This window comes from Panicum hallii, chromosome 5 (assembly GCF_002211085.1).
Source record: "Panicum hallii strain FIL2 chromosome 5, PHallii_v3.1, whole genome shotgun sequence".
NCBI classification, from domain to species: domain Eukaryota; kingdom Viridiplantae; phylum Streptophyta; class Magnoliopsida; order Poales; family Poaceae; genus Panicum; species Panicum hallii.
In genome coordinates, this window is record NC_038046.1 from 52944523 (window position 1) to 52968862 (window position 24340).

Genomic DNA, 24340 nt, shown 5'->3' on the forward strand with positions numbered 1-24340 from the left:
CTCGTAACATTGCATTGGTGTCAAAGTTTTAAATCATCACTTAAATTGCCATAGATAGATATCAGTGGAGAAAGAGAACCTCCATGAGTCCAAGGGATGAAATTACCTGTGTTTACCCGCCAGCTAGAGGAGTGGGGAAAAGAACAAAATAATTGTGACGATCCTAAAGAGTTGACGTGGAAGCAGAGATTCCTAACGTAAAGATGCAGGTTAGTGCCGAACTATTTAATTGATCAGTTACGATGGCATGCTACGCTAATTTGTTTCTTCCCCAATTAACCGCGTAGAACAATATTTTAGATTATTTTATTAATTTATTGGTCGATTCAACGATCCACTGTGACTTGCATTCCTACCGGCACATCCTGGGTATCGAGAAAGACACATCATGAATTAGATTATCTTGGCACACTAATTAGCTCGCTGAAACAGAGGACCGATATTTTGAATACCATTCACGCTACTACTAATCGTATTTTGTTGCAACAATAGAGTGCTCCCACTGACTGCCGTTCTTTAGACTGGTGGCGGATATTCAGTCGTCAGACGATGAGACCCCTTTTCTTTTCTAGCGCTTTGTTTTTCTCTCTTTCCTGCACTGCTTCGCTCTTTTCAATCACGGGGGCACAAAAGGGAAGGCAAAAGCTCCGATGGTACGGCGCAGCTGCGCTGCAATTCTGGCTCTGGGTCCCTGCAAGTTGCTTAGAGAAAGCACAAGGGAACGAAAGGTGCCGGCCGGCTGGCCATTATTTTGATTTTCGACTCGCGTCAGCTCCCGCCGACGCCGAGCATGCGGATCCGACGATCCGATAGGTCCACGGGAATTTCCCACGAAGCATCCCGTTCCGGCGGCCGGGGACAAAATTTTCCGGTTCGGTGAGCGGCGGTGCCCATCTCCCGTCAGGTACGCAAGTGGGTGTCACGATTCGCATGCGCCGGGAAACTACACGGCACGGGCCGGGGGGATGGTGAAGGCCGTGATACCAAGGACACAAAACCAATCACGATCGCGTAGATGTTTCTTTCACTCGGCTAGTCTTTGGAACTGATCGGTGAGATGAAACCCAACCAAACCCCACACGGCGGCGAGGATCCGATTGGGAATCGGTGGGACCCAGGCGGGCCCATGGCGGGACGACAGCTTCGCCCCCGTCCGAGCACGTGGCCCCGGCTCCGCTGCAAGCGGACAGTGACGAGTGACCACTCAGATGGATACTCTGCGCGCCCGGCCCGGCCCGGCCCACTTCCATGACAGGTACGCCACTTGAGTAGAGTAACCTGCTCCTAGGCAGCTACGCTAGATGACACAACTGCTACTCGTCTAGTCGTCGTCTGCTCCTCCATTCACGAGACTCGAGTGAGCAGAGCAGCGTGGCGCAGCGGCACTGTTACGTCGGTGTGGTGTGCAGCTGGGAGTGATTTGTTCGTGAGATCATCTATTTCCAAAAAAAAAAATTATTCATAAAATCTGGCCCCACAAGAGAAAGAGAAAAAAAAAGAGAGGCGGGAAGGAATGATGGTGATGCGTACTCCATAGTAGTAGCCCTCTACCCCTTTCGCCCTTTCCCCTAGAGTCTGTTTGCGCAGGCATTTGAAAAATGGCGGTCCGACGTGGCCAAGCGGCTAGGTGCTGATAGCTATGCCTGAGTGCCTGGTGGTGGTGCACATGGCGAAAACTGAAAAGGGGCAACCTCGCCGCGGCTGGCCGAATGCGACGAGGGGTACTAGCTCCTAGGTAGCCACGTCGAATGGCCATCGGCGGAAGCAAACGGGGGTGGGGGGAGTAGGCGCGTGCGGCCGGTGAGAGAAGGCGGCGGGAGAAAAAGTTGCACGCCCAACAGGCAGGCAGGGCCGGCGATTTTTTTTTTCTTTGTTCGTTTTTGTTCCGGCGGGGCTCCACCGGCCGAAAGCGCCGCCGAGCCGGCGATCCGAGAGCGATACTGCGTGCCCCCACGCGCATGATTGTGCCTTGTCTTCTTCGTTAAAAAAAAAGAATTTCCTGCTGCAGCTGCGGGTCCGTCATTTTTTCCGACGGCCGAGCAGGCGAGCACGAGCTGCTACTGCCTGAGAGCGGAGAGCTAGGCTAGGCTAGCTAGTCAACAGAAGGGCCGAGCCAACGAGGCCGGAATTTGATGCGCCTGCCCGCCTACTCCCGTAGCTAGGCTAGACAACTCCTCTGCGTGCGCGGCATGTGGCGGGTGGTGTCGTGGTGAGCCGTGCGCTCCTCCCGTCTCTTCTTCCTCCGATCAGAGGGCGAGCCGGCACGCATGTGGAGCGAGCGGCTGGGTAGCCCACTCGCAGCCGTCAGAATGAATCAATCGATGGGCCAGTACCGGCGCACGGCCCTACAAGCAGACGCCCAAAAGTCCAGTCCACCAGAGGAGAAGTACCGGGCCGCAGACAAGGACCCGCCGATTCTGATCTGGGCCCTCTTGATTTCACTAAGGCCGGCACGAGCAGCCCACGGTCCAGAACTTCATGGCCTAGCCGCCGCGTAACATGGGCACCACCCGGCCTAAAAGAACAACTGGGCAGTAGTGGAGCGAATCTATTTTGGGCCTCTACCGTAACATGGAGCTAATCTACTTTGGGCCTCTCCTGTAACATGGAGCTACTCTATTTTGGGCCCCTTCTATGAACTTCCTGGCCAAGCCGCAGTCAAACGGCACAACGGAGAGCGCTCTGGCAGCCCCTCCTTGGCGTCTGAAAATTCACCATCGGCGGTCGAACACGGTCAGCGAAAATCAAGCTTTCGAGCACCTTGGTTGCAGTAGCTATTACAGTACCTGTGGAGAACATTCCATTTCAAAAATCATCATGACAAGCTTTACTGATAATATGATACAATGATTACATCATTCCACCTTGTATATGAAACTTAGATGTTCTTTCTGAAGAAATTAAACTTTGATGTTCATCAACGCGCACACGCTTGGTTAATTACCCACCTCTTTAGCTAGCACATGTGCCACGCCCCCACACAATTGGCTTTTCTAGGATATTAGGAACCATGCTTAACTTTTACAAACTATAAGATGCCTGGATATAAATATAATTGTACATGGAGCAGCTATCATCAAGAATTCTATGATTGTTACCTCTAGAATCCAACAGTTAGTGGACTTGCACGAGGAGCATACAGTTGGTGGCCCGGCCAGCATCGGTCATCGATGCCTCTTTGGATCCCAAGACCAGCTTGATGCCGCCCCTCAATCATGCGTGTCTGGACCCTTTGGGATGACAAGTTTGATGCCGCTTCTAAATACTCGTTCAAACCTTGACAACAAATGCCACCATCAGTAGCTTCCTACTGTCAAAGAAAGGAAATCAATCTAGAAGCAGGGGGGAGCTATGATGGAGGTGATGTGAGGGAGTAGCGACGATTTGGCAATGGAACAATATTCATCAAATTTCATCACAATTCACTAATATTCATAAAAAATCAACTATATAAATCAAAGTTCATCACGGTTCATATACATTCATGAAAATCCAACCATATTCATCAAAGTTCACCTATGCTTATCGGATATTATCTGCATTCATCAAAGACAACCAGCATGCACGGGGATATTTGTTCATTGCCATCGTTTGTTGCATTGCTACTTGTTAGATTTCCAGTAGAATGTTTTGAATGTTTGTGTTTCGTTTTAAGAAGACCTTTAATATAGGTTTTAACTAAATATTTGAAGAAACAGTAATGATCAAAGTACACGTGGATTGTTAGTAACCTAAAACGGTTTCATTGTCACCGATGCTGTATTCTCTGACCGCGGCAGACATGGCACCATCGAGCCGGACAGAATCCTGAATTTGCCCATCGCTTTCTCATCCCCCGTCTCCCCGCGCGCTCGATCTGGCTGCGGCTGGCTGCTGCTTGAACGGAACGCCCACCAAGCAGAGCAAGTAAACGGCACCGACTCCCAACCGGAAGAGCCGAGCCGAGCCAAGTCGCCTCGTCTCCTCCTCGTCTCGCCCCCAACCTCCTCCCCTCCCCTCCCCTCCCCTCGCCTCTGACCCAGGCTAGGGTTCCGCCCGACCCGGCCCCACCCCGCCCGATCCGATCCGATGGACGCCGGCGACTCCTCCGGCGCCGGCGCCGGCGCCGGCGGCGCCGCGGCCGCGGCGGCCAAGTGGCGGAGCGACGCGTCGCGGGCGTTCCAGTACTACCTGGACCGCTCGACGCCGCACGCCACGGGGCGGTGGCTCGGGACGCTCGCCGCCGCCGCCATCTACGCGCTGCGGGTCTACATGGTGCAGGGCTTCTACATCGTCACCTACGGGCTCGGGATCTACCTCCTCAACCTCCTCATCGGGTTCCTCTCCCCCATGGTCGACCCGGAGCTCGACCCCTCCGCCGCCGCCGAGGGCCCCGCGCTGCCCACCCGGGGCTCCGATGAGTTCAAGCCCTTCATCAGGCGCCTCCCCGAGTTCAAGTTCTGGTCAGATCCCGTCTCCCCTCCCCCAGATCTGTCTCCGCACCACGCCAGATCCGCGTTCTTATTCTTATTACTGCATCTGATTCGGCGATTCGCTACGCTACCTGTATGTATTTGCCTTCTAGAGTGGAGCTTACCATTATCTAGACTAGATGGAGCCGTGTGAATCGGCATTTCTAAAACTGATTAGTTTCCTTTACCGCTCGAAATTACTATTCCTCAGCTACTACTGAGTACTGATCCGCCCCCTCAGTAAATAGGCATTTTTGTCAACCGACTATGGCACGCCAAAGCCCTCCAGGTTCTCCCACTGAATCAATTAATGGAAGACAGTCGTTCAGTTCATTTTGTTGTGACCGATGAGAAACTGGCAGGTGAAAACTTTTAGCTTGCAGAGCACAAATCCAGGAGTGCATGATCTATGAATGATTGTTTTAGTCAGAGGAAAAGGGCTGCAGAATTCTCTGTTAGGAAGTTCGTGTGCCACCTGATTAAGGTTGTCTAATTCCAAGTCAGGTTGCCATGCATTTAGTTACAAAGTCATTGTCAATCTGAGCTTATTTGACTATTTGTGCTGCATACTGATTTGCACACCCTCCAGTAACCCAACAACCAAGCATCGCTGCCTGTCAGTTACCTCCTAAACTACTCAATGCATGCTGTATCCCTTCAATTCCACGTATCTCCTTTGGAATTCCAGTGGATGACAATGATAAAAACAAACTCCTCTGATGTTGTCACATCACCGAACTGCAGAGAGATGTTACTTATTGCTACTGGTCCTCCCTGTTGAAGCGGACCTTCAGGTAGGTGACAATATCGTTGTATGCAATGCCCATGTGCTTGGTAAAAGGGGGGCTTTTTCATTGGAACTAGAATTGTTCTGAAGCTCCTTCCATTTTAGTTACAATATATCTGTTCTAAATGGTGTCTATCTGGATTAATCTTAATTTCTGAAATTTTCGGTGACTCTTGCCGAGGAGTTCTCTTTCTTTTCACTTTATTAATTGTTTGGGCCATAATCACTAGTGATCTCTGATCTTTCTAGTGCATAATCCTTCTTTTTTCTCCAAATGGTAGCCAGACAATAGTTTTTTGGAGTCCTTCATTGCACATTCAAGAACCTGAAATCTCTCTCGTTGCCTAGTTGCTATTGCTCAAGTACCCCTGAGCCTTTGTAGATTGGTGACTGTGTTTGTCTAGGCATTGCCATGTGCTTGGTGTGGGATTTTAAGTTATACCTTGTTGCCTTTCTCCTCAATATTATTGTGTGTGATGGATCATTTATAGTTTCTGTGAGCTCTTGTGGTAATGTTCTCTTTAGCACAAATTTGCAGTGTTCTCACTTCTGTAAGACGTCAAATAGACGGACTCTTATGGTTTCCTTTTGAATTGATCACAGTTTTTGAAATTTATAGTAATGCTTTTCAGGAGTTCTCTGTGAGTGGTTCAATTTGTCAATATTTGACCATAACTAGTGTCAAGTACTCTTAAATACAGAGTTGGAGTATATTTTTAGTGTGTTGGGTAAACTGTTTTATTGTGAGTGGTAGCATGCATAAAAATGCAGCATATGAAGTGCTTTGACTGCTTTCTATGTATTCCGTGCTTATAGTTTACTCCTCCTGGGGTGTGGTGTCTTGAGTGTCTCCTATGTAACATGATTTGAGATGCAGGGCAGCATGCACGTATTGAATGCATGTGTAGTTGTTCATCAACTTTCTAGTATTTTGTAAAGTAGTTCTTTTGTTTCGAATCTTAATACTGAAGACCTTTCTTACAATTCCAATCCAATATACCCCCCCATAACAACTATTTCCTTGTCTTTCAGGTATGCAATCACAAAAGCTTTTGTTGTAGCTTTTGTGATGACTTTCTTCTCTGTGTTTGATGTTCCTGTCTTCTGGCCCATACTCCTTTGCTACTGGGTTGTTCTCTTCGTCCTTACGATGAAGCGCCAGATTGTGCATATGATCAAGTACAAATATGTGCCCTTCAGTATTGGGAAGCAGGTCAGTACCTACTTTTAAAACTTGTTTGACTTTTATTCATTTGCTGAATGGTTATGTGCTGGAAGTCTAGTGCTGCGGGTACCATGGGAGTTGCATATAATTAAATAACGCATAGACAGTGGGGGTTTCTAGCTTGTGTTCATTAAACACCATCAGTCATGGTCCCTGGATCAATTTACCTTTATTGCGTGGTGTTCAAGAAATGCTTGTGTAGTAGCCGCACAACATTTTTGGGTTAATTGTCAATTTTTCATTCCTCATGATTTGCCCTTACTGATGCCAGAAATATGGTGGGAAGAAGAGCGGCTCAAGCAGTGGATCCCCAAGAGACTGATCCCAGACCTACCCAGTAGGAAGCATGGCAGGGGAACAAGATACGGTGGATGATGATATTTGATGTGCTAAATACCAAGTGTAATACTTCATTCATATCTAGAGGTAGACGGATATTCACTCCTGTTTCTGACTTGGGTTCACGGTTTAATTCGATATTGCGCTTAGAATGCTTCCTTGTGTGCGTGTATAGCGTGTTTCACTCTGATAAATTATTTCGTTTAGTTACCCCATATCTCAGGATCTCAGCAATAAGTGGTACGCGAAACTCTGCCCCTCTGGGAGGCGTGCCAGTAGCTTGTCTTTGTACCAAACCGGAGCAGAATGCCAAACTTTGAACGCCAAACTAAAATTCAATTGACTTTACTATGTCTTGTATGAACTTTGCATATTTTTCAGAAAATTTACGGTCCTTCGTGGCATTTAAATATTCAAGATGAAAAAGGTACCTCACGATTTCCTGCCTGGGTTTGACACCCGTCGTTGCTAACGTGGGTAGTTATGTTCGTTTGAAAAGGATGATTTTAGATTTCAAAATTTTCATATGTTTTCTTTCCTTCTCTGTTTGAAACCAAGGCTGATCCATCTATTATTACTTATTTGAGATCAAACACAAACGGAAGCTCAAAAGGAATACTTGTGATACAACACTACAACAGCAAGCTCGCCAGCACGAGTAGCCGAGCGAGGCGGTAACATCATCTGGACCGACCAGGTAGCATCCACACATAGATGCATAAAAAATAAAAAATGTGCCGCAAAGCGCCGCCAGCGATGTCAGCGCACACTTGTGCCCCTGCGGATTACGTTCAGATGAACCTGTCGGCAGCAACCTGTTCAGGTAGACAGGTACTCGCTTTAGAGCAAGAGCAGAGCCAGCTGCTGGCTATAACAAATGGCCATGTCATTATCAGCTTGCATTATAGCTAGCTCATACAGCAAGCTCTAAAGCGACAGTATTAAAAGATCATACAATTAATGCTTACAAGCATACATGATCCTGTATGATCGTAGTTTTTGTGGCCATTTTTCAAACAGCATATATATGAATAAAAACAACACATGATCCATCTAGTAACCATCGATTATGCCAAACACATAAATATTAAGAAGCAAATTCATTTCCGTTTCAGTCTCATGGAAACAAACAGTCCAAACATAACCTATTGGCATCTTTACCATGACACCAATAATAAATACCAGAAAAGTCTTACAAAATAAAATTTAGCGACAATATTACTAAAAAAGTTCTCAAGCTAACAAACGATTAATTAAGAGACGACAATAGTAGTGCCTGCCATAGTACAATCTTCAACAGCAAGGAACAAAGACCCATTATTCATCCAATTTCGAAGAGCATCACTGCAAATCAAAAGATCTCACTGATCAAAAATAAGCAAAATGATATAGATAACAATATATTGGCTTCACTAAATATACCTTCAAACAGCACCAGCATAATCATCAATTCATCACATCATGGCATGGTCCTGAAATAAAAAGAGATGAAAGATATCAAATTCATGCTCTGTTAATTGAAAAAAAAATATGAATTTGATGCCCCAGGGTTCTCATTCAAGTCGATGGGAATGGTAACCTCATCCTTCTCATCTTCAACTATCATGTTGTGTAGAATCACACAAGCTAGCATGATCCTACCAACACTTTTTCTCTTCCATAGACGTGCAGGGCGACGAACAATGCTAAATCTAGACTGCAATACCCCAAATGCACGCTCCACATCTTTCCTTGCCCCTTCTTGGAATCTAGCAAACATCTTCTCCTTTTCTGTTTGAGGAAGTCGTATAGTCTTCATAAACACAGCCCATTCTGGGTATATACCATCAGCAAGGTAATAACCCGTGCTATAATCATTTCTATTGACTGAAAACTTAACTTCAGGGGCTGTCCCTTTCAATGCATCTAAAAACAGTGGGGATCGATTGAACACATTCAGGTCATTGTTTGATCCAGCAACTCCAAAGAAAGCATGCCAAATATGGAGATCATGTGAAGCAACAGCTTCTAATACCATTGTTGGTACTCCATAATCACCACGGTTGAATTGTTCCCTCCATGCTAATGGACACTTCTCCCACCGCCAGTGCATGCAATCTATGCTTCCAAGCATTCCAGGGAAGCCACGTGATTCATTGACCTGAAGTATATGCTCAAGATTCTCTTGTGTGGGGCGTCGCATGTACTTCCCACCAAACACCTCAATCACCCCTTGTGCAAATTTATCTAAACACTCTAATGCAGTAGACTTCCCAATCTTCAAGTACTCATCAAGGGCATCTGCAGGGGTGCCATATGCTAGCATGCGCATGGCTGCAGTGCACTTTTGAAGTGGAGAAAGGCCTGTTCGACCAGGACAATCTGACCTTTGAGTAAAATATGGAGACCACTGACCGAGACCATCTACAATGCGCAAGAAGAGACTCTTTTTCATACGAAACCTTGTACGGAACACACTCTCAGGGTAGAGTGGCTATTCAGCAAAGTAATCCTCCACAAGACGCTGATGAGCATCAGCATGATCCCTCCGGATGGTCTTTCTTGGACCAGAATGTCGCTTAGACATCCCAGCTGAGAAGGAAGCCTTGATCTTCATTGAGAGCTTCCTAGCAAAGGAGTCTAAGATGCTCTGTTCAGCAGCATATTCTTTCATGATATTGGAAGGAGCTAGTTCATCAGAATCATCAGAGTGGTATGAGGAATCTGACATTGTTGGTAGGTTGTGGGAGAAGATGAGATGTAGTGGAAGGAAGATGAGAGATGTAGTAGAAGGAAGGTGCGTGACTTGTGGTGTTGTGGGCTGGACCATTTTATAGATGTGAACCCATAATAATTTCAATCAATCTAGAATTCAGTTTAATTCAGGGTCCATAAAATCAGCAAAGACCAAATTAATTATGGCACAGAATTCACAGTCCACAATTTCAGCAAAGACCATATTAATTGTTGCATAAAATTCACATTTCACAATTTTAACAAAGACCATATTAAGTGTGCATAGAATTCACAGTCCACAATTTCAGCAAAGACCACAATCAATATTTTTTAACAAAAATCAAATTAACTACAACATATAATTCGGTTTCAGCAGAATAATATCTGGATCAGTTGCCAAATTTTTTTTCCCTGAGACACTTCAACGCCAGTACATGTTCGGATCTCACATCTTCAGCCATCCCAGTTGTATCTTGTTTCAACAACTCTCGATATGCTTCTAGCATACCTGCCTCCTTATTCTCTTTTGCTGCAAGATATGCTAGCTTCTGAGCTTCAAGTTTTTCACTTGACACTCGTTTTTGTGTCTCTAGCATCTCCTTACGGCTTTCATTTGCTTTATTTTGAGCCTCCACAAAGGCAGTGAGTTCACCTTCAAGATCTATTATACAAGCTTCATCCTTTTTTTTTCCGTTTCCGCTGCTCCTTAGCTTTTTTTCCTCCTATGGGCCGCTCATCTGTAGCATGTTCTAGAGAGAACTGCTCACTGATGTCCTTCTCAAATTTCCTCTTATCTGGCTCTAAATCTTCAAGGCGTTCCACGTAAGCATCCCATTTTGGTTCGTTACGCAGAACATCCCAACAATGCTTGAACATAAATGGACCCTCTTTTTTGTGCTCGTCTTCATAAAGTTTTAGTGCTTTGTTCATTAAGTCTGCATCAGACTCACCACTAGCCCACAAAGTATTTGCCTCTTTCCAACTCTTACAAAACCATGTAACCTTTTTCTTAATTCTAGCAAAGCGATCTTTGATGTGCTTAACTTGCCTTGCCCTGTTCTTTGGGACTGCTCTGTTGTACGCAGCAGCAACATCTTTCCAATATTGATCATTCTTCTTGTAATTTGATTGGATTGGATCTTTGGAATTAACGAAAAAAAGTTCAGGATAGTGCTATATAGTGCTACATATGAAACAACCGAAGGGCATTACCCCAAGTAAAAAATTACTTACAAGTATAAGATCCTCCTCTTTTGTCCATGCCAAACGCTTCTCAGTCCTACTACTGTAATCTGTGTCATCACATATGTTGATTGGCTGTGATGAACTCCCATTGTTCACATCTTCAGTGGGGTTTGATGCATTCTTGTTCAGAAGATTTACGAAACCACCAGGTGGGTGCAAATCCACTCCCCTGCTCAAGACGTATATCACACAAAAAATAGAATCAATAAGGTTACACGGCATTATTTGATTTAGTTCCTGCTATAAACATGCAACTATCATGCTACTTTTTTTGTAAAATAAAAAGAACATTAAGCTAGTAGAAAGATATACATCTAATCTTCTAATCCTTGACAGACTAGTACGAACTGGAAGGCTAATAAACTAATAGCAGTACTCCGATACTGAATAGTATAAAAGATTATTAAATAATTAGCACTACCATGCTTGTACGTCTTGGTCTTGAGCAGATGGGGCACCAACACCGGGAGGTGTCCACCAAGGCACTTGCGTTGAAGACGAGCCCATCTGTTGCAGTCCTGTGCGGCAGTATGCTGGTGACGATGTAGTAGGCTGCGGCAAAATATTTGGCGGACACCAAGATCCAAATCCAAACATGGACGGGATGGGAGGGGGCACAACTGCTTGTCCTCCCGGTCCTCCAAGGGGAGGACCAGCCTGGGGCGCCGGCGCTGAGGTTCTCTTTGACTGCCGACTCATCTCGCATAGGCACCCGTCGTCGATTGCACCGGAGGAACAAGAAGCTTGTGCGTGCTGTGGTGGTGACCTAGAGTTTCGGGGGGGCTGATTGGGGACGATTGGGCATCTATTTGGGATCCAGGCTTCGATTTGGCGCGCAAGGGAGCTGATTTGGCGCGTCTAGAACCGATTTGGTGGGAGGCGGAGGGGAAATTTGCGCGGTGAAACTGGATGGTGCATTGGATCTTGGAGGAGGACGAAGCGTCGGCTCATTCGCTCGCTGCAGGCTTGTGGCGGGCGCTTCATTCTCGAGAAAAACGCTTCAGGCTGACGACAGACGGAGCGGTCTCTCGCTTCTCTTTCTTCTTTAATTAAGCCTCCACATCAGATTTGAGTGACGTGGATTCCCTTATAGCCTGCTGACTGTACGTTATTGTACATGCTTTACTGTGGTGCCCACGACGTCCGGGTACACCTCGCCGGCAGCCGCCCCCATCGACGGCTCGATCTTGAAGTCGGTCTCCCCCAAGATGCACGCCGCGTGCGCGACCGACAGCGCGATGCCCAGCGCCAAAGGAGCCCCTGCAGAGTCGTCGACCCCGTTCACATTTCACAGTAAAATGCAACGCAGATGCCGTCTTCTCAGGAAGAAGAACCAGGCGTGTGGTGCCGTCATCTTGAGGACGGCGGCCTCAGCGACGTAGACCCGCCGGAACGTCCTGCCGGTCTTCTTCTCCCACATCGACAGGAGCTCGACATCGTGTTGGCCGGCGGCTTGACGTACAGCCTCCGGCCCGCTGTGCGGGGGTCGCCGGCGGCCCGGACCGTGTAGGCGCCGACGTCCTCCTCGGGCGGCGTACGACACCCTGGTTCACGGCTGCACGGGCGAGGGGCCTGCTGCGGCCTGGCTCGCGACGGCACACGGCGCTACAGGGCGGGGACGTTGATTAGTAACGCTCGCGACTGGGATCCGCCTGCTGCAGGCCAAAGGCGCCGGCCTGACGCCACACATGCCACGGCGAGGCAGACCGGCCCTCACCGATCAACCGGCCCGGGGATTGCTCAAGAAATGGGCCGTTCATTACAAGATTAGCAGCACATACAGTACATACCGACGCAACAAAAACTGGATCAGGATCCACGAAAGGGAACGGATCTTATTGCCGCGGAAGTCGACATCAGGACCTGGCCGGTGCGGGTAGGCACGCTCGATCGATCTTATCACGCGCGCCGTCTTCCTCAGAGGAACCTGTCGAGGTACTCGTCGACGGGGGTGTACTTGACGTCCGGGTACAGCTCGGCGGCCTCCGCCCCCTTCGCCGGGTCGACCTCGAAGCCGGTCTGCTCCCCCCTCACGTGCGCCGCGTGCCCGATCGCCAGGATGATGTTCAGCGGCACCGGCGACTCTGCACCCAGAAATCAGAATCGTTCACCACGCGTGTTACCCACCGCCACGACGGCGACCGATCGAGCCGAGGCACCAGCGCCACTGACCTTGGATCTGCTTGAGGACGGCCTCCTCCGGGATGTACTCCCGCTCGAACGCCCTGCCGGACTTCTTCTCCCACAGCGCCAGCAGCTCGTTGTGCGACAGCGTGTTGGCCGGCGGCCGCACATACAGAGTCTTGTTCTCGGCGCGCGGGTCGTCGGCGGCGAGCACCGTGTACGTCCCGATGTCGCCCTCCTCCACGTACACGGCCTTGGCGTTGCCGTCGCCGAGGACGACGGCCTTGTCGGCGGGAGGCCCCTGGGCGAGGACCTGCCCGATGCTGGGCAGCGCGTAGCCCGCGAAGAAGCCGGCCACCACGTACGTGTAGGGGATGCCGGCGGCCTCGACGGCGCGCCGGACGGCCACCTTGCCGGACAAGAGTGTCTTGCCCGGCTCAACGATGCCCGTGCGGTCCACGTCCAGCCCGAACTCAGACGGGAAGAACCTCTGCACATCCATTATTTATCTCGGTTAGCTGTCTTGGGGGAAGGGGCATGCCGCCGGAGCAAGAATAAATAAGAAAAGGACCTTGACGTTGCCGGCCTCCTTGATGGCGTCGATGAGCCTGGTCTGGTCGGCGATCTGCTGCGCCCCGACCGTGGAGATGACCACGTCCGCGAGCCTGACCGCGCCCACCAGGCTGGCCTGGTCGTAGAGGTCGCCCTTGAGGAGCGTCACGCCGGCGTCCTGGAAGCTCTTGAGCAGCGCCGCCTTGGCCGGGTCGGACGGCGCCGCGTCCCTGACGAGCGCGAAGGTCGGGTGGCCCAGCCGCGCACTCGCCGCCACGACGTGCCGGCCGAGGTACCCCGTGGCGCCGACCACCAGGATCTTGCTCTTCTCCGACGCCATGTCCTGACTGCTGATCACCGACAAGATCGAGCGTGCTTAGCCTGCTGATCGGCGTGTCAGCAAAGTGCTCTCTTACTCACTCGGTGTGTGAAGCTGGGAATGAATCGTGTGCCGTCTGATTGCCATCGAACACCACTATACGTCTATATATAATCGTCTGATGGAGGGGCAACTGGTTCTCCGTCGATGTCAGGAGGAACTGTTTGGCCGTGGTCGACAGTGAAGTCACGCTCCATTCCTTTTCTGATGGAGGAAAAGTTTTGCGTTTAATTTGGCCTATATCTTTCTTCTCCCCCTCATGCTTTCCCTTTAATTCTTTTTTTTCCAGGTTAGAGAAATGGTGATTGGTGGATAGCAGAGTTAGGTAAGTGAAGCAACCTGTCTCCCAACTTTTTGTAACATTAGAGCCTCCGCATGCACCAATGCACTGCAACCACATCCCATTTTATGTATGTTTCATGCACCCATATCAGTTATATGTACGGCACTTTAATTTCTGCATGCAGCTGTGAAAGGTACTCAGGATATAATTTAAAAATATTTTACTTCCCTATTATTTACTCGAAAAGAAAAAAAGGAAGATAAAAAAGAGATTACTACCGAACACTAGGGTGGTAGGCTGGTACTGCTTCGTTTCGAGAACGTTCTCGTGGTAGTTCTTGGACTTCTAGAAGACAAAAACCGGCGAGCTAAATTAAATTTCGCGACCATTATTTTTTTAAAAAAATCTCGACCAATCCCTTTCTGATCCGAAGTTTTAATCATCAGTTTGTTGGTGGTAGCAGCATCACTTTCCGGTGGGTGAGTATAATAATAGTGCTCCTCCTGCAATACTTCGCGGGGCCTGAAATCTGGTCACCACCTCACCTCACGTCACTCGCTTGTGTTCCTAGTGCTGGTACAGATAGTGCACCCGGATGCGGTTGGTGCTCGGCCGCTAGGAACCTGTCCGTGATCACGGCCCGAATCGGTCGAGGCGTCCATGCTAACCCCGGCACCTTGTGATTGGGATTGACGGACTAATCGGCCGGTCGGCTCGAGGGTCATTTTCGGCTTTGGAGTCCACTAATCATCACCGGGCCGCCCGGTAACTAGACAGCTGCGGCCACGCTCTCCTGCCAAGAGCGTTAGATCTTCTTCTTTCTTTCTTACTGTGTCTCACCGAATGACCTAACGGCGTTAACAATGATTACTGTCGCCATTTTTCTCGAAATACTGATATAATATTCTCCTTTGGGCTTTCTTCTTCTTTTTTCGCACCTGAGTTTTCTTCTGATTTCCTCTCCTGATCCCTTCACTTTCTGCGACGAGGCTAGGGTTCATTGACGAACTCGGTTAACGCTCCTGCCCATGAACAGTGGCACCATCCTTGCGGCCCTGTCCACATGTGACATGTCCACCGTTAACGAATTAAGCTGTGAATCCAATAATGGTTGATCTGATTTTGAGGAGAGGAATTGAACTAAAGTGGCCATTATAGTACGTGGTGAGCAGCGACCCCGTCCAACGCGTCGCCCTTCAAAGGTGACACGGAACCCGCACCGCCGTCGCCGCGCCTCCTTTCTACTCTACTCGCCCTCGCCGCCGCCGAAGCGCCCCGCGTGGAAGCTCATGCAGGGGTAAGGATGACGGTGGTGGGACACTCCTCTCCTCTGCTCGCATCCCGCCCTCCCTCTTCCCAATCGGCAGCTTGCTGGAGGCTTCCCGGTCTGGAACCGGTGGATCCGGAGCTCTAGTGGCTTGGATTCATAGCTCCCCGACTGGATCTGCGCCATGGTCGTCGTGGCTGTACGGGGAAAGGTGGTGGTTGCAGCTTGGGCGGAGGACGACCGCTCGGCTCGGCGGCAGCGGCCTTGTGTTTTGCAGGCGGGCGACGGCCATGCGCGTGCAGGCGGACGCCGGCCTCATGCGTGAGGGCGTTGGCTCCGCTAGCTTGGAGGGGGCACGATGGCGAGCTCGGTGTGGTGTGATTGGGGTTCTTTCCCCTTGTGCCTTTGCCGGGTGCTTGTCTCCGGCCATTGCACCCATGCTTGGGGTTCACGTAGCGGCGGGCGACAGTGGGCGGCAAGCATCTTCGGTGTGCTGCATGAGGTGCTTTGCAGGAGTGGCAGCGGTGACCGCTCATGGCTGTGCTCGCAGTGCTAGCTGCTGCATTGGGGTGATGTGTTCTGTAGGGGTGAGTGAGGCGGCGCAGGGCAAAAGCCTAGGCCGACACGACGGCGACACCCTCGGGTGCCGCAACCTTTCTTGGAAGCATCGTCGAAGGTGCCTCCTCCTCACCCTGTAGATTTTCTCCGGAGGAAACTCTGCCTGGCTAATCTAGGTGGGCAACGACGGCGTGTGGCGTCGTATCCTCCCTGGTGGCGTCGCCTTGGAGTTTATACATCATCTTGGTGGTGGTCCGCTCAAGCAGGATATTTCGGCACTTATATGTAAGTATGGGTTTCTTGACGAGGCCATGCCCCCTCGGTGTTGCTATCTGTATTGCAACCTGCTGATGTCACTGTCGGTGTTTAACCGGCTGCCCATCGAGGGATATACCCAAGGTGGTAAGTTTTGGGTGAGGAGACGCCGAGATCAGGAACTCGAAGGTGCAAGGAACATAAGATTTAGACAGGTTCGGGCCGCAATGTGCGTAATACTCTACGTCCTGTACGGTGGTTTGTATTCCTTTGGTGTAGAATGATCTGGAGATCGTCTTTTGAGAGGGGTCCCTGTCCTCCCTTATATATTCGAGAGGACAGGGTTATAAAGATACTAACCAACACCAGCTAAGGAATCGTACCAGAACATATCTCAAGTAGATTCCCCCTGTATTAGTTAGCCTTATCTGCTATTTAAACGGAATAAATAAGAGATAAACGAGATGCATAAGAGATAAGACAGACTTAATCTCTTAAACTACGCTATGTACACAGTCCCGTGGTCCCGGATTTGACAAGCCCCTGAACTCTTCGTAGCTGAGTACTGCAGGCTTATCGAGTACTTCTGAAGTAGTCTTCGACTTCTTCAAAAGCTTCGTCTTGAAGTCTTTCTTCGAGTACTTGCTTGGCTGCATCGAAGCTATGAGGTGCTCATGCCCCGAATTTTTGTTATGGTGTGCGATTTAAAAATCGCACTCCATATGGAGTAGCCCCCGAGCCTTAGGTTGAATCGGAGAATCAGGCTGAGGGTCCCATTAGTCTGAAATCCTCCTTACTCTTCAAATAAATTTGAAAAATAAGTAGTCGATGCCACCTATCCCGCAGCCCCCAAGCCTTGAACCCAAATCTCCCAGGTTTGGGAAAAAGAATTCAAGAATCGTGGCATTGGTGTTACTCTGAAATCCCGAGAAAAACTCTTCGCTTTCTGCATAGTGAAATTAAGTCTTCCGCTGGTTTATTTAACTGCGCGGTGACTTAAGGTTTCTTCTGCACTCTCAGTCTTCGTATGAGTCTTCTTCGAGTAGTTTTGCAGCGTCCAGCCCCCAAGCTTACGACCCAGAAGAGCCGAAGGAGGCATGTTGAGTAGTGTGCATCGCCCAGCCCCCGAGCCTGGGAACTAGCGAAACTGTGATGGCACGCCGTGCTGCCTGGAGGGTTGTTGCCGAAGCTTGATCTGAAAAAAGACAATACATACATTATGTAGCATAATGCGAAGATACCGAGTAGTACTCAGTAATAACGTGAAAAAACCAAAATTTATTCGGTGTAAAAATTTCGCGTCTTGCTCTTGCTAGGCCATGTAATTTCCCCGGGCAGTTAGCCTGTTACGTTTAACCACCTGATCCCTGATGGCCGTAGACCATAGCGTAGGGAGCTTAGCCGCATGCACGTGTAGGAGCATAGGCTTACAGAAGATTCGAGGTTTCACGGATTAAGACGTGTGCTACCCGAGTACTTTAGCAACCGTTAAGAGAAGACAAAGAAGTCGTTATGCGACAAAGAGGATGCGCGGTGCGCATAAAGTAGTCGGCGATGTGTAGCTCTGGAGGATTTTGTACCCATCAAGAGACATACACGCATAAGTAGTCGGTGAGAGCGTGTGTGGCAACACGCAAAGATCTATACTTCCATAGGGCATAGTCCCATGAAGCCTCCAGCACTCAGAACACAACCTTGTGGCGTAGCCTCTGTAGTCAGTGTCCTAAGGCCGTGGCAAAGCCGCCAGCACTCGGTGCATCAAGTCTGTGGCAGAGCCTCCAGTACTCGGTGCACCAAAGCTGTGGCTGTCGGTCTAGCATCCCAGGAGTAGTCGATCAGGGCGTAGCCCTCGAGGGTTTCATGCCCATCGACAGGCGCACCCGAAAAGGTAGCCGATCCTGTGAAGAACAAGTCGGAAAAGGTATAAATCACTTAGCTTGATTCGTGGACGAATATCGACGAAGCCGTGGAGCTCGTTGATGGAGCTGCGACGGTTTGTTGATGAAGCTCGACTAGTCGGAGTCGATTCCGACTAGTTTTCAAGTCGAGATGAGTAGTTGATGTAGTCGTTGCTGTGAGGCTTGTCCTCGACTAGTTTCTAGTCGAGACGAGTAGTCGAAGTAGTTGTCGGCGGGCCGCCGATCGTCCTCGCGAAGTCAAAGTAGTCGAACTCGTCGCTGCTGCGCGCGGACATTGCGGCACAAGACGAAGTTGAACCGGGTCGTCGAGGTCGGTCGCCGCAGTGTTGCAGCGTGAGTTGGAGTTGAGCCGATCACGAGTAGAAGCCGGGCTGGATCCGGACTCGTCCTTGTGGTTCCCTGTACTGGCTGAAATTTATTCTTATCCGGACTCCAGTCCGACATGGCAATCAGCTCCGCATCGACTTCGAACTGCTGCTCTGATTGGATCAGACTCCACCTTGGACTTGGCGTTGCCAGAAAAAATCCGCCGATTCGAAGCAGCAATAACGTGCTGATCAGATCAACTCTCCAATCTTGCTTGCGTAGACGTAGTCACGGTCGTTCCTTCCACAGGCATGACCACTCAGATTTTGGCGCAGAGTCGCAACGCGGATCGTGGAGCCGCCGCACCGCAGATTTTGAACCCGAAAAATAAAACTAATATGTGATTATGAAATCCAAGAGCAGATTGATTCGAAGGCCATATTAAGAACGACTCACCCGATTATTGATTATTGCATCGACGAGCGCCCAGCCGTTGGTATTTAACCTTCTGTCCCCTACCTGGCGCGCCAGCTGTCGGTGTTTAACCGGCTGCCCACCGAGGGATATACCCAAGGTGGTAAGTTTTGGGTGAGGAGACGCCGAGATCAGGAACTCGAAGGCGCAAGGAACACAAGATTTAGACAGGTTTGGACCGCAAGGTGCGTAATACCCTACGTCCTGCATGGTGATTTGTATTTCTTTGGTGTAGAATGATCTGGAGATCGTCTTTTGAGAGGGGTCCCTGTCATCCCTTATATATCCGAGAGGGCAGGGTTACAAAGATACTAACCAACACCAGCTAAGAAATCGTACCAGAACATATCTCAAGTAGATTCCCCCTATATTAGTTAGCCTTATCTCCTATTTAAACAGAATAAATAAGAGATAAACGAGATACATAAGAGATAAGACAGACTTAATCTCTTAAACTACGCTATGTACACAGTCCCGTGGCTCCGGGTGTGACAGTCACTCCTGGTCGGAGCTTGCAGGACGAAGTCGGAGCTGCTCGTCCTGGGCTGCAGCATTGCTGGGCAACGATGACGTATTGTGTTTACTTCTGGTTGTGGTGGTGTTTGTTGCATGTAAGTGGAGGCATCTTGGTGGCTCCGGCTATTATCTGTTGTGGGAAGTCGGAGCTGTTTGTCGCTTTTGTGACAAACTCGGCAACAATGACGCATGACAGGTCCGTCCTTTGTGGGTTGCCGTAGTGTGCTAGTGGATGCTCAGGGTTATTTGCCCGAGTTGTCGTGCTCAGGTTTTACGCTGATTTTCCTCCAATAAACCGTGCGGATGTATGGTTTTTGAGCCTAATTTTCCTCATAAATCGGGTTAATTCTTTCTTCTTAAGTGAATTGTAAGATCTCCCTGCCCTCTTCGAAGAGGTTCCTCCAAAATAATTTGGCCATTATGGTTGCTTGCACTGAAATAAAAGCAACGCATCATGGACGGGTAGGCGCGTCAGGCGTCAGCTCCTGCTAGTGCAGTCCGGTGACGATGAGACGGCCCGAAATTCCAGCACCCCACCTTAACCGGATTGTGATCGCCCTCTCAAAAGTAAGAGATCATCGGAAACAAGATTAATATCTGTTAGGAGTAATAGATTACAGGGTTTCAGGGTCGCTGCCTGCACGTGTCGGCGCAACGTCGGGGAGCAGCACTGCGCGGTGGCCGCCGCGTCACCGGTGACTACCTGACGCATGATCATCGGACCACCACGGGCTCGACATCGTAAAATTCAGAGCAAGCTGTTCAGGTAGTCGTCGACGGTGGTGTACCTCACGCCCGGGTAGAGCTCGGTGGCGTCCACCCCTGACGACGGGTCGATCTCGAACTCGTGCTCCCCCTTGACGTGCACCGCGTGCCCGATCGACAGTAGGATGCTGTCCCGCGGGGTCGGAGCTTCTGCAGAATTGGTAAGCCCCACCCGTATATCAGATATCAGTTCGTATTTAACACTCAGAATGGCCTTTTCTAGTTAGAAATTTGGAACACAGGTGAAAATATTTTTCGAGACAAGAAGAATCTACAAGTCTTTTGTTATTTTAAACTAAATATTTTCAAAACTATACAGACGGTCAAAAGTTTCAAAAGATGAACCAGGTGAGAGGGTTGTAATTAAATATCCCTTAAATATTTGTCACCAAGCATCATCCAACGTTATGTGTCTGACCTTGGATCTGCTTGAGCACGGCGTCCTCCGGGATGTACACCCGCTCGAACGCCCCGCCGGTCTTCCCCTCCCACAGCGCCAGGAGCTCGTTGTGCGACAGCGTGTTGGCCGGCGGCCTCACGTACAGCGTCGTGTTCGCCGCGCGCGGGTCGCCGGCGGCCAGCACCGTGTACGTCCCGATGTCGCCCTCGTCCGCGAAGGACGCCCTGGTGTCGCCGCCGCCGAGGACGACGGCCTTGTCGGCGGGGGGCGACCGGGCCAGGACCTGCCCGATGCCGGGCAGCCCGTAGCCGAAGAAGTAGCCCGTCCACACGAGCGTGTAGGGGACGCCGGCGCGCTCGGCCGCGCGGCGGATCGCCGCCTTGGTGATGATAAACGTGGACCTGGCCGGCTCCACGGCGTCGGAGCGGTCGGCGTCCAGGCCGAACTCCGACGGGATGAACCTCTGCATGTATGCGTAGCAGTGTATGAAGCACCCATCGATCAGACGAACAACAAACTTTGTTCTTGATGCCTAGATAGTGGTTGATTTTTCTTCATCGCCAACGAAAATACTGAATTTGGAGACATTTCAGCTGAAATTTGGCAGCTGAAATATGAGGGAAAAAACTTCGTATCTACCATTCAGTACCGAAATTAATGTCTGAAATTTGTGAAATTTCGATCCCTGAATATGCACGCAAGAACAGCTAGCGAATTTTCCCATCGAGACGCCGCGCCGAACGGCAGATCGATGTACCTTGACGTTGCCGGCCTCCTTGATGGCGTCGATGAGCCTGGTCTGGTCGGCGATCTGCTGCGCCCCGACCGTGGAGATGACCACGTCCGCGAGCCTGACCGCGCCCACCAGGCTGGCCTGGTCGTAGAGGTCGCCCTTGACGAGCGTCACGCCGGCGTCCTGGAAGCTCTTGAGCAGCGCCGCCTTGGCCGCGTCGGACGGCGCCATGTCCCTGACGAGCGCGAAGGTCGGGTGGCCCAGCCGCGTGCTCGCCACCACGACGTGCCTGCCCAGGTACCCCGTGGCGCCGACCACCAGGATCTTGCTCTTCTCCGACGCCATCCTGGCTCCCGATCTGGACTCACTGACGACAGCCGTGGCCAGACGAGGCAGAGGGAGAAGGTGAGCAGGAGTGAGCCTGGTCACTTGTGGCAGTGCTTGCTCTGCGTCACGAGTGATGCCGAGTTCACTGGTGCCTGCAGATTTTTTTTTTAATTGAAGCCTGAATTTATCTGTATTCTGTACTCGTCGTTTTCCAGGGCACCTGGACTGGATGCCATTGCCTTCCATGGTGAAGTTGGCATCTTTCCGGCCAAGTGGAACAGGGAACACGTTCAAAGTTCACGCCGGCACTTAGTGTGCACTACCTCCAGTCAGGATTAGTATATGCTTACGACAGAAAGACATTACTAAACGCACGTCAACTTGACACTCTTTCATTAACAAATAGCAGTTCAGCGGCCTGCAAGACGGTGCTTATCAATTGGAACCACAGTTTCAGACGGCAGGAACGACAGTGACATGTCATGGTCGACTATGCCATCACCCTCCTCGATCACACACACCGACAGCACCTTTGATTGAACGCATGATCATCTGACCATCTCCAGAACAAAGACACTATGGATACATTCAGAGCAGCCTGTCGAGGTAGTCATCGACGGTGGTGTATTTCACGTCCGGGAAGAGCTCGCCGGCGTCCACCCCTGACGCCGGGTCGACCCCCAGCTTGCTCTGCTCCCCCTTGATGTGCGTCGCGTGCCCGATCGACAGCATGAGGTTCATCGGAATCGAAGCCTCTGCGGATCGATTTGTGAATCACTCATAGTTTATGTTAGCTCAGATTTCACAGCGAGATCGAAGCGATGTTCTAGGTAGGAGGAAGGCGTACCTTGGATCTGCTTGAGGACCGCGTCCTCGGGGACGTGCACCCGCTCGAGCGTCCTGCCGGTCTTCCCCTCCCACAGCGCCAGCAGCTCGTTGTGCGACAACGTGTTGGCCGGCGGCCTGATGTGCAGCGTCTTGTTCTCGGCGCGCGGGTCGCCGGCGGCCAGCACCGTGTAGGCCGCGATGTCCGCCTCGTCCACGAACACCACCCTGGCGTCGCCGTCGCCGAGGACGACGGCCTTGTCGACGGGGGGCGCCTGGGCGAGCACCTGCCCGACGCCGGGCAGCCCGTAGCAGAAGAAGTAGCCCGCCAGCACGTACGTGTAGGGGACGCCCGCGGCCTCGACGGCGCGGCGGATGGCCGCCTTGGTCGCCGTGAGCATGGACCTGGTCGGCTCCACGGCCTCCGAGCGGTCGGCGTCCAGGCCGAACTCTGACGGGAGGAACCTCTGCGCGTGTACATATACGGCAAATAAATGATCAGACAGACGAACAGGAAAGACGATGCATCTACCTTTTCCGACGCGACGGACCGGCAGGCCGGTCGATGTACCTTGGCGTTGCCGGCCTCCTCGATGGCGGCGACAAGCTTGGTCTGGTCGGGGATCTGCCGCACCCCGACGGTGGAGATGACCACGTCGGCGAGCCTGACCGCGCTCACCAGGCTGCCGTGGTCGTCCAGGTCGCCCTTGAGGAGCGTGACGCCGGCGTCCTGGAAGCTCTTGAGCAGCGCCGCCTTGGCCGGGTCGGACGGCACCGTGTCCCTGACGAGCGCGAGGGTGGATGGGATGGCCCAGCCGCGCGCTCGCCGCGACGACGTGCCGGCCCAGGCACCCCGTGCCGCCGACCACCAGGATCCTGCTCTTCTCAGCAGCCATGTCGGTCGATGCTTTGGACTGATCGCCCGGCTGCGAGGTAGTGTAGCTGCCCTTGCCTTATATATAGATCTTTCTCAGTTCTCGCTGTCTCGGATAGAACCTAAAACACTTGCCGTCGTCTTCGCGGCGTCACTCGTGAGATCAAATGCCAACGGAGCAAGTCAATGCTGCAAGCGCCTTCAATTTTATTTTATCTTTTTTTAATTTTATTTCCTGTAAAATTATTCGTTATAGTCATTCCGATCACAAATATAAACAGCATAGGATGTCGTATGGTTTACAAGGCGCAACTTTGATCGTTAATTTCTTTTTTTAAAAATATTAGTGTAAATAGAAAATTCTGTGTATTGCAAAATTATTTATAAAGGATGAATTTAGTAGCCATCCGTTCCAAATTGTAGGTTATTTGGATAAATTTATATATATAATTTTTATTATGCACCTAGATACGTCTAGATACGTCAAAATGATCAATAATTTGAAACTTAATGTAGGATCATTCTAAGTTTTGGTGTGGTATGCACTTGTGAATTCTAGCGTTAGATAGCTCCTAAAGTGCAAGGACTTAAAGAATCAGAGTCAAAACTCAAATCGATCAATTTGGAGTATTTTTGGAACGAATACGCTCAATGGATGCTTGAGCGGGACTTGGAGTTCCGTAGCTGATTCAGAGTCGTGAACATGGCTAGCTCTGGTCGGCACAGGACACTTAGCAGAGTTTTAGTGCTACGCATAAGGATTTGATTTGAGTTGGTTCTGGTTGTGCAGTGATCCGGATGCTCTCCTGGGCGATTCGGACACTAGCACTAGAGCTTGAAACTCGAGATGTTGGATTTCAAGTAGTTTCTAGTAATCGCGTGCATGGTAAGCTCCGGTGGGCACCAATGCTTCAACCGGAGTTATGAAGTTATTAGTCTATGGTTAAGTTCAGAGTTGAGCTATTTAGTACAGAGGATGGAGTTATGAACTCAGTCTATGGTTATGTTCAGAGTTGAGCTA

General features: G+C 50.4%; 5 protein-coding genes and 1 pseudogene across 5 annotated transcripts; 1 reads left to right on the plus strand and 5 right to left on the minus strand.

Moving 5' to 3' along the window:
- Positions 1 to 3909: 3909 nt before the first annotated feature.
- Positions 3910 to 7012, plus strand: LOC112894497 (protein RER1A-like). Its single transcript, XM_025962231.1, has 3 exons — positions 3910 to 4442; positions 6271 to 6451; positions 6735 to 7012. Exons 1-3 carry the CDS (start codon positions 4069 to 4071, stop codon positions 6783 to 6785), a joined length of 606 nt encoding a protein of 201 aa, XP_025818016.1. The 5' UTR covers positions 3910 to 4068; the 3' UTR covers positions 6786 to 7012.
- Positions 7013 to 8345: 1333 nt separating this feature from the next.
- LOC112892770 lies at positions 8346 to 9236 on the minus strand (the record flags this gene model as incomplete). Its single annotated transcript, XM_025959885.1, has 1 exon — positions 8346 to 9236. A coding segment is annotated over exon 1 (891 nt), but the record flags the coding sequence as incomplete, so codon positions are not given.
- A 671-nt stretch (positions 9237 to 9907) lies between these two features.
- Positions 9908 to 12348, minus strand: LOC112893661. Its single transcript, XM_025961114.1, has 3 exons — positions 11184 to 12348; positions 10751 to 10931; positions 9908 to 10656 (listed from the first exon to the last, which is right to left on the minus strand). Exons 1-3 carry the CDS (start codon positions 11459 to 11461, stop codon positions 10447 to 10449), a joined length of 669 nt encoding a protein of 222 aa, XP_025816899.1. The 5' UTR covers positions 11462 to 12348; the 3' UTR covers positions 9908 to 10446.
- Positions 12349 to 12498: 150 nt separating this feature from the next.
- Positions 12499 to 13904, minus strand: LOC112893660 (isoflavone reductase homolog IRL-like). The gene is made up of 3 exons (XM_025961113.1): positions 13458 to 13904; positions 12935 to 13376; positions 12499 to 12846 (listed from the first exon to the last, which is right to left on the minus strand). The coding sequence occupies exons 1-3, from the start codon at positions 13776 to 13778 to the stop codon at positions 12680 to 12682; spliced, it is 930 nt and encodes a 309-aa protein (XP_025816898.1). The 5' UTR covers positions 13779 to 13904; the 3' UTR covers positions 12499 to 12679.
- A 6044-nt stretch (positions 13905 to 19948) lies between these two features.
- On the minus strand, positions 19949 to 21768 carry LOC112893662 (isoflavone reductase homolog IRL-like). Its single transcript, XM_025961115.1, has 3 exons — positions 21318 to 21768; positions 20579 to 21023; positions 19949 to 20310 (listed from the first exon to the last, which is right to left on the minus strand). Exons 1-3 carry the CDS (start codon positions 21636 to 21638, stop codon positions 20144 to 20146), a joined length of 933 nt encoding a protein of 310 aa, XP_025816900.1. The 5' UTR covers positions 21639 to 21768; the 3' UTR covers positions 19949 to 20143.
- A 214-nt stretch (positions 21769 to 21982) lies between these two features.
- On the minus strand, positions 21983 to 23341 carry LOC112893663 (annotated as a pseudogene).
- Between the last annotated feature and the right edge of the window lie 999 nt (positions 23342 to 24340).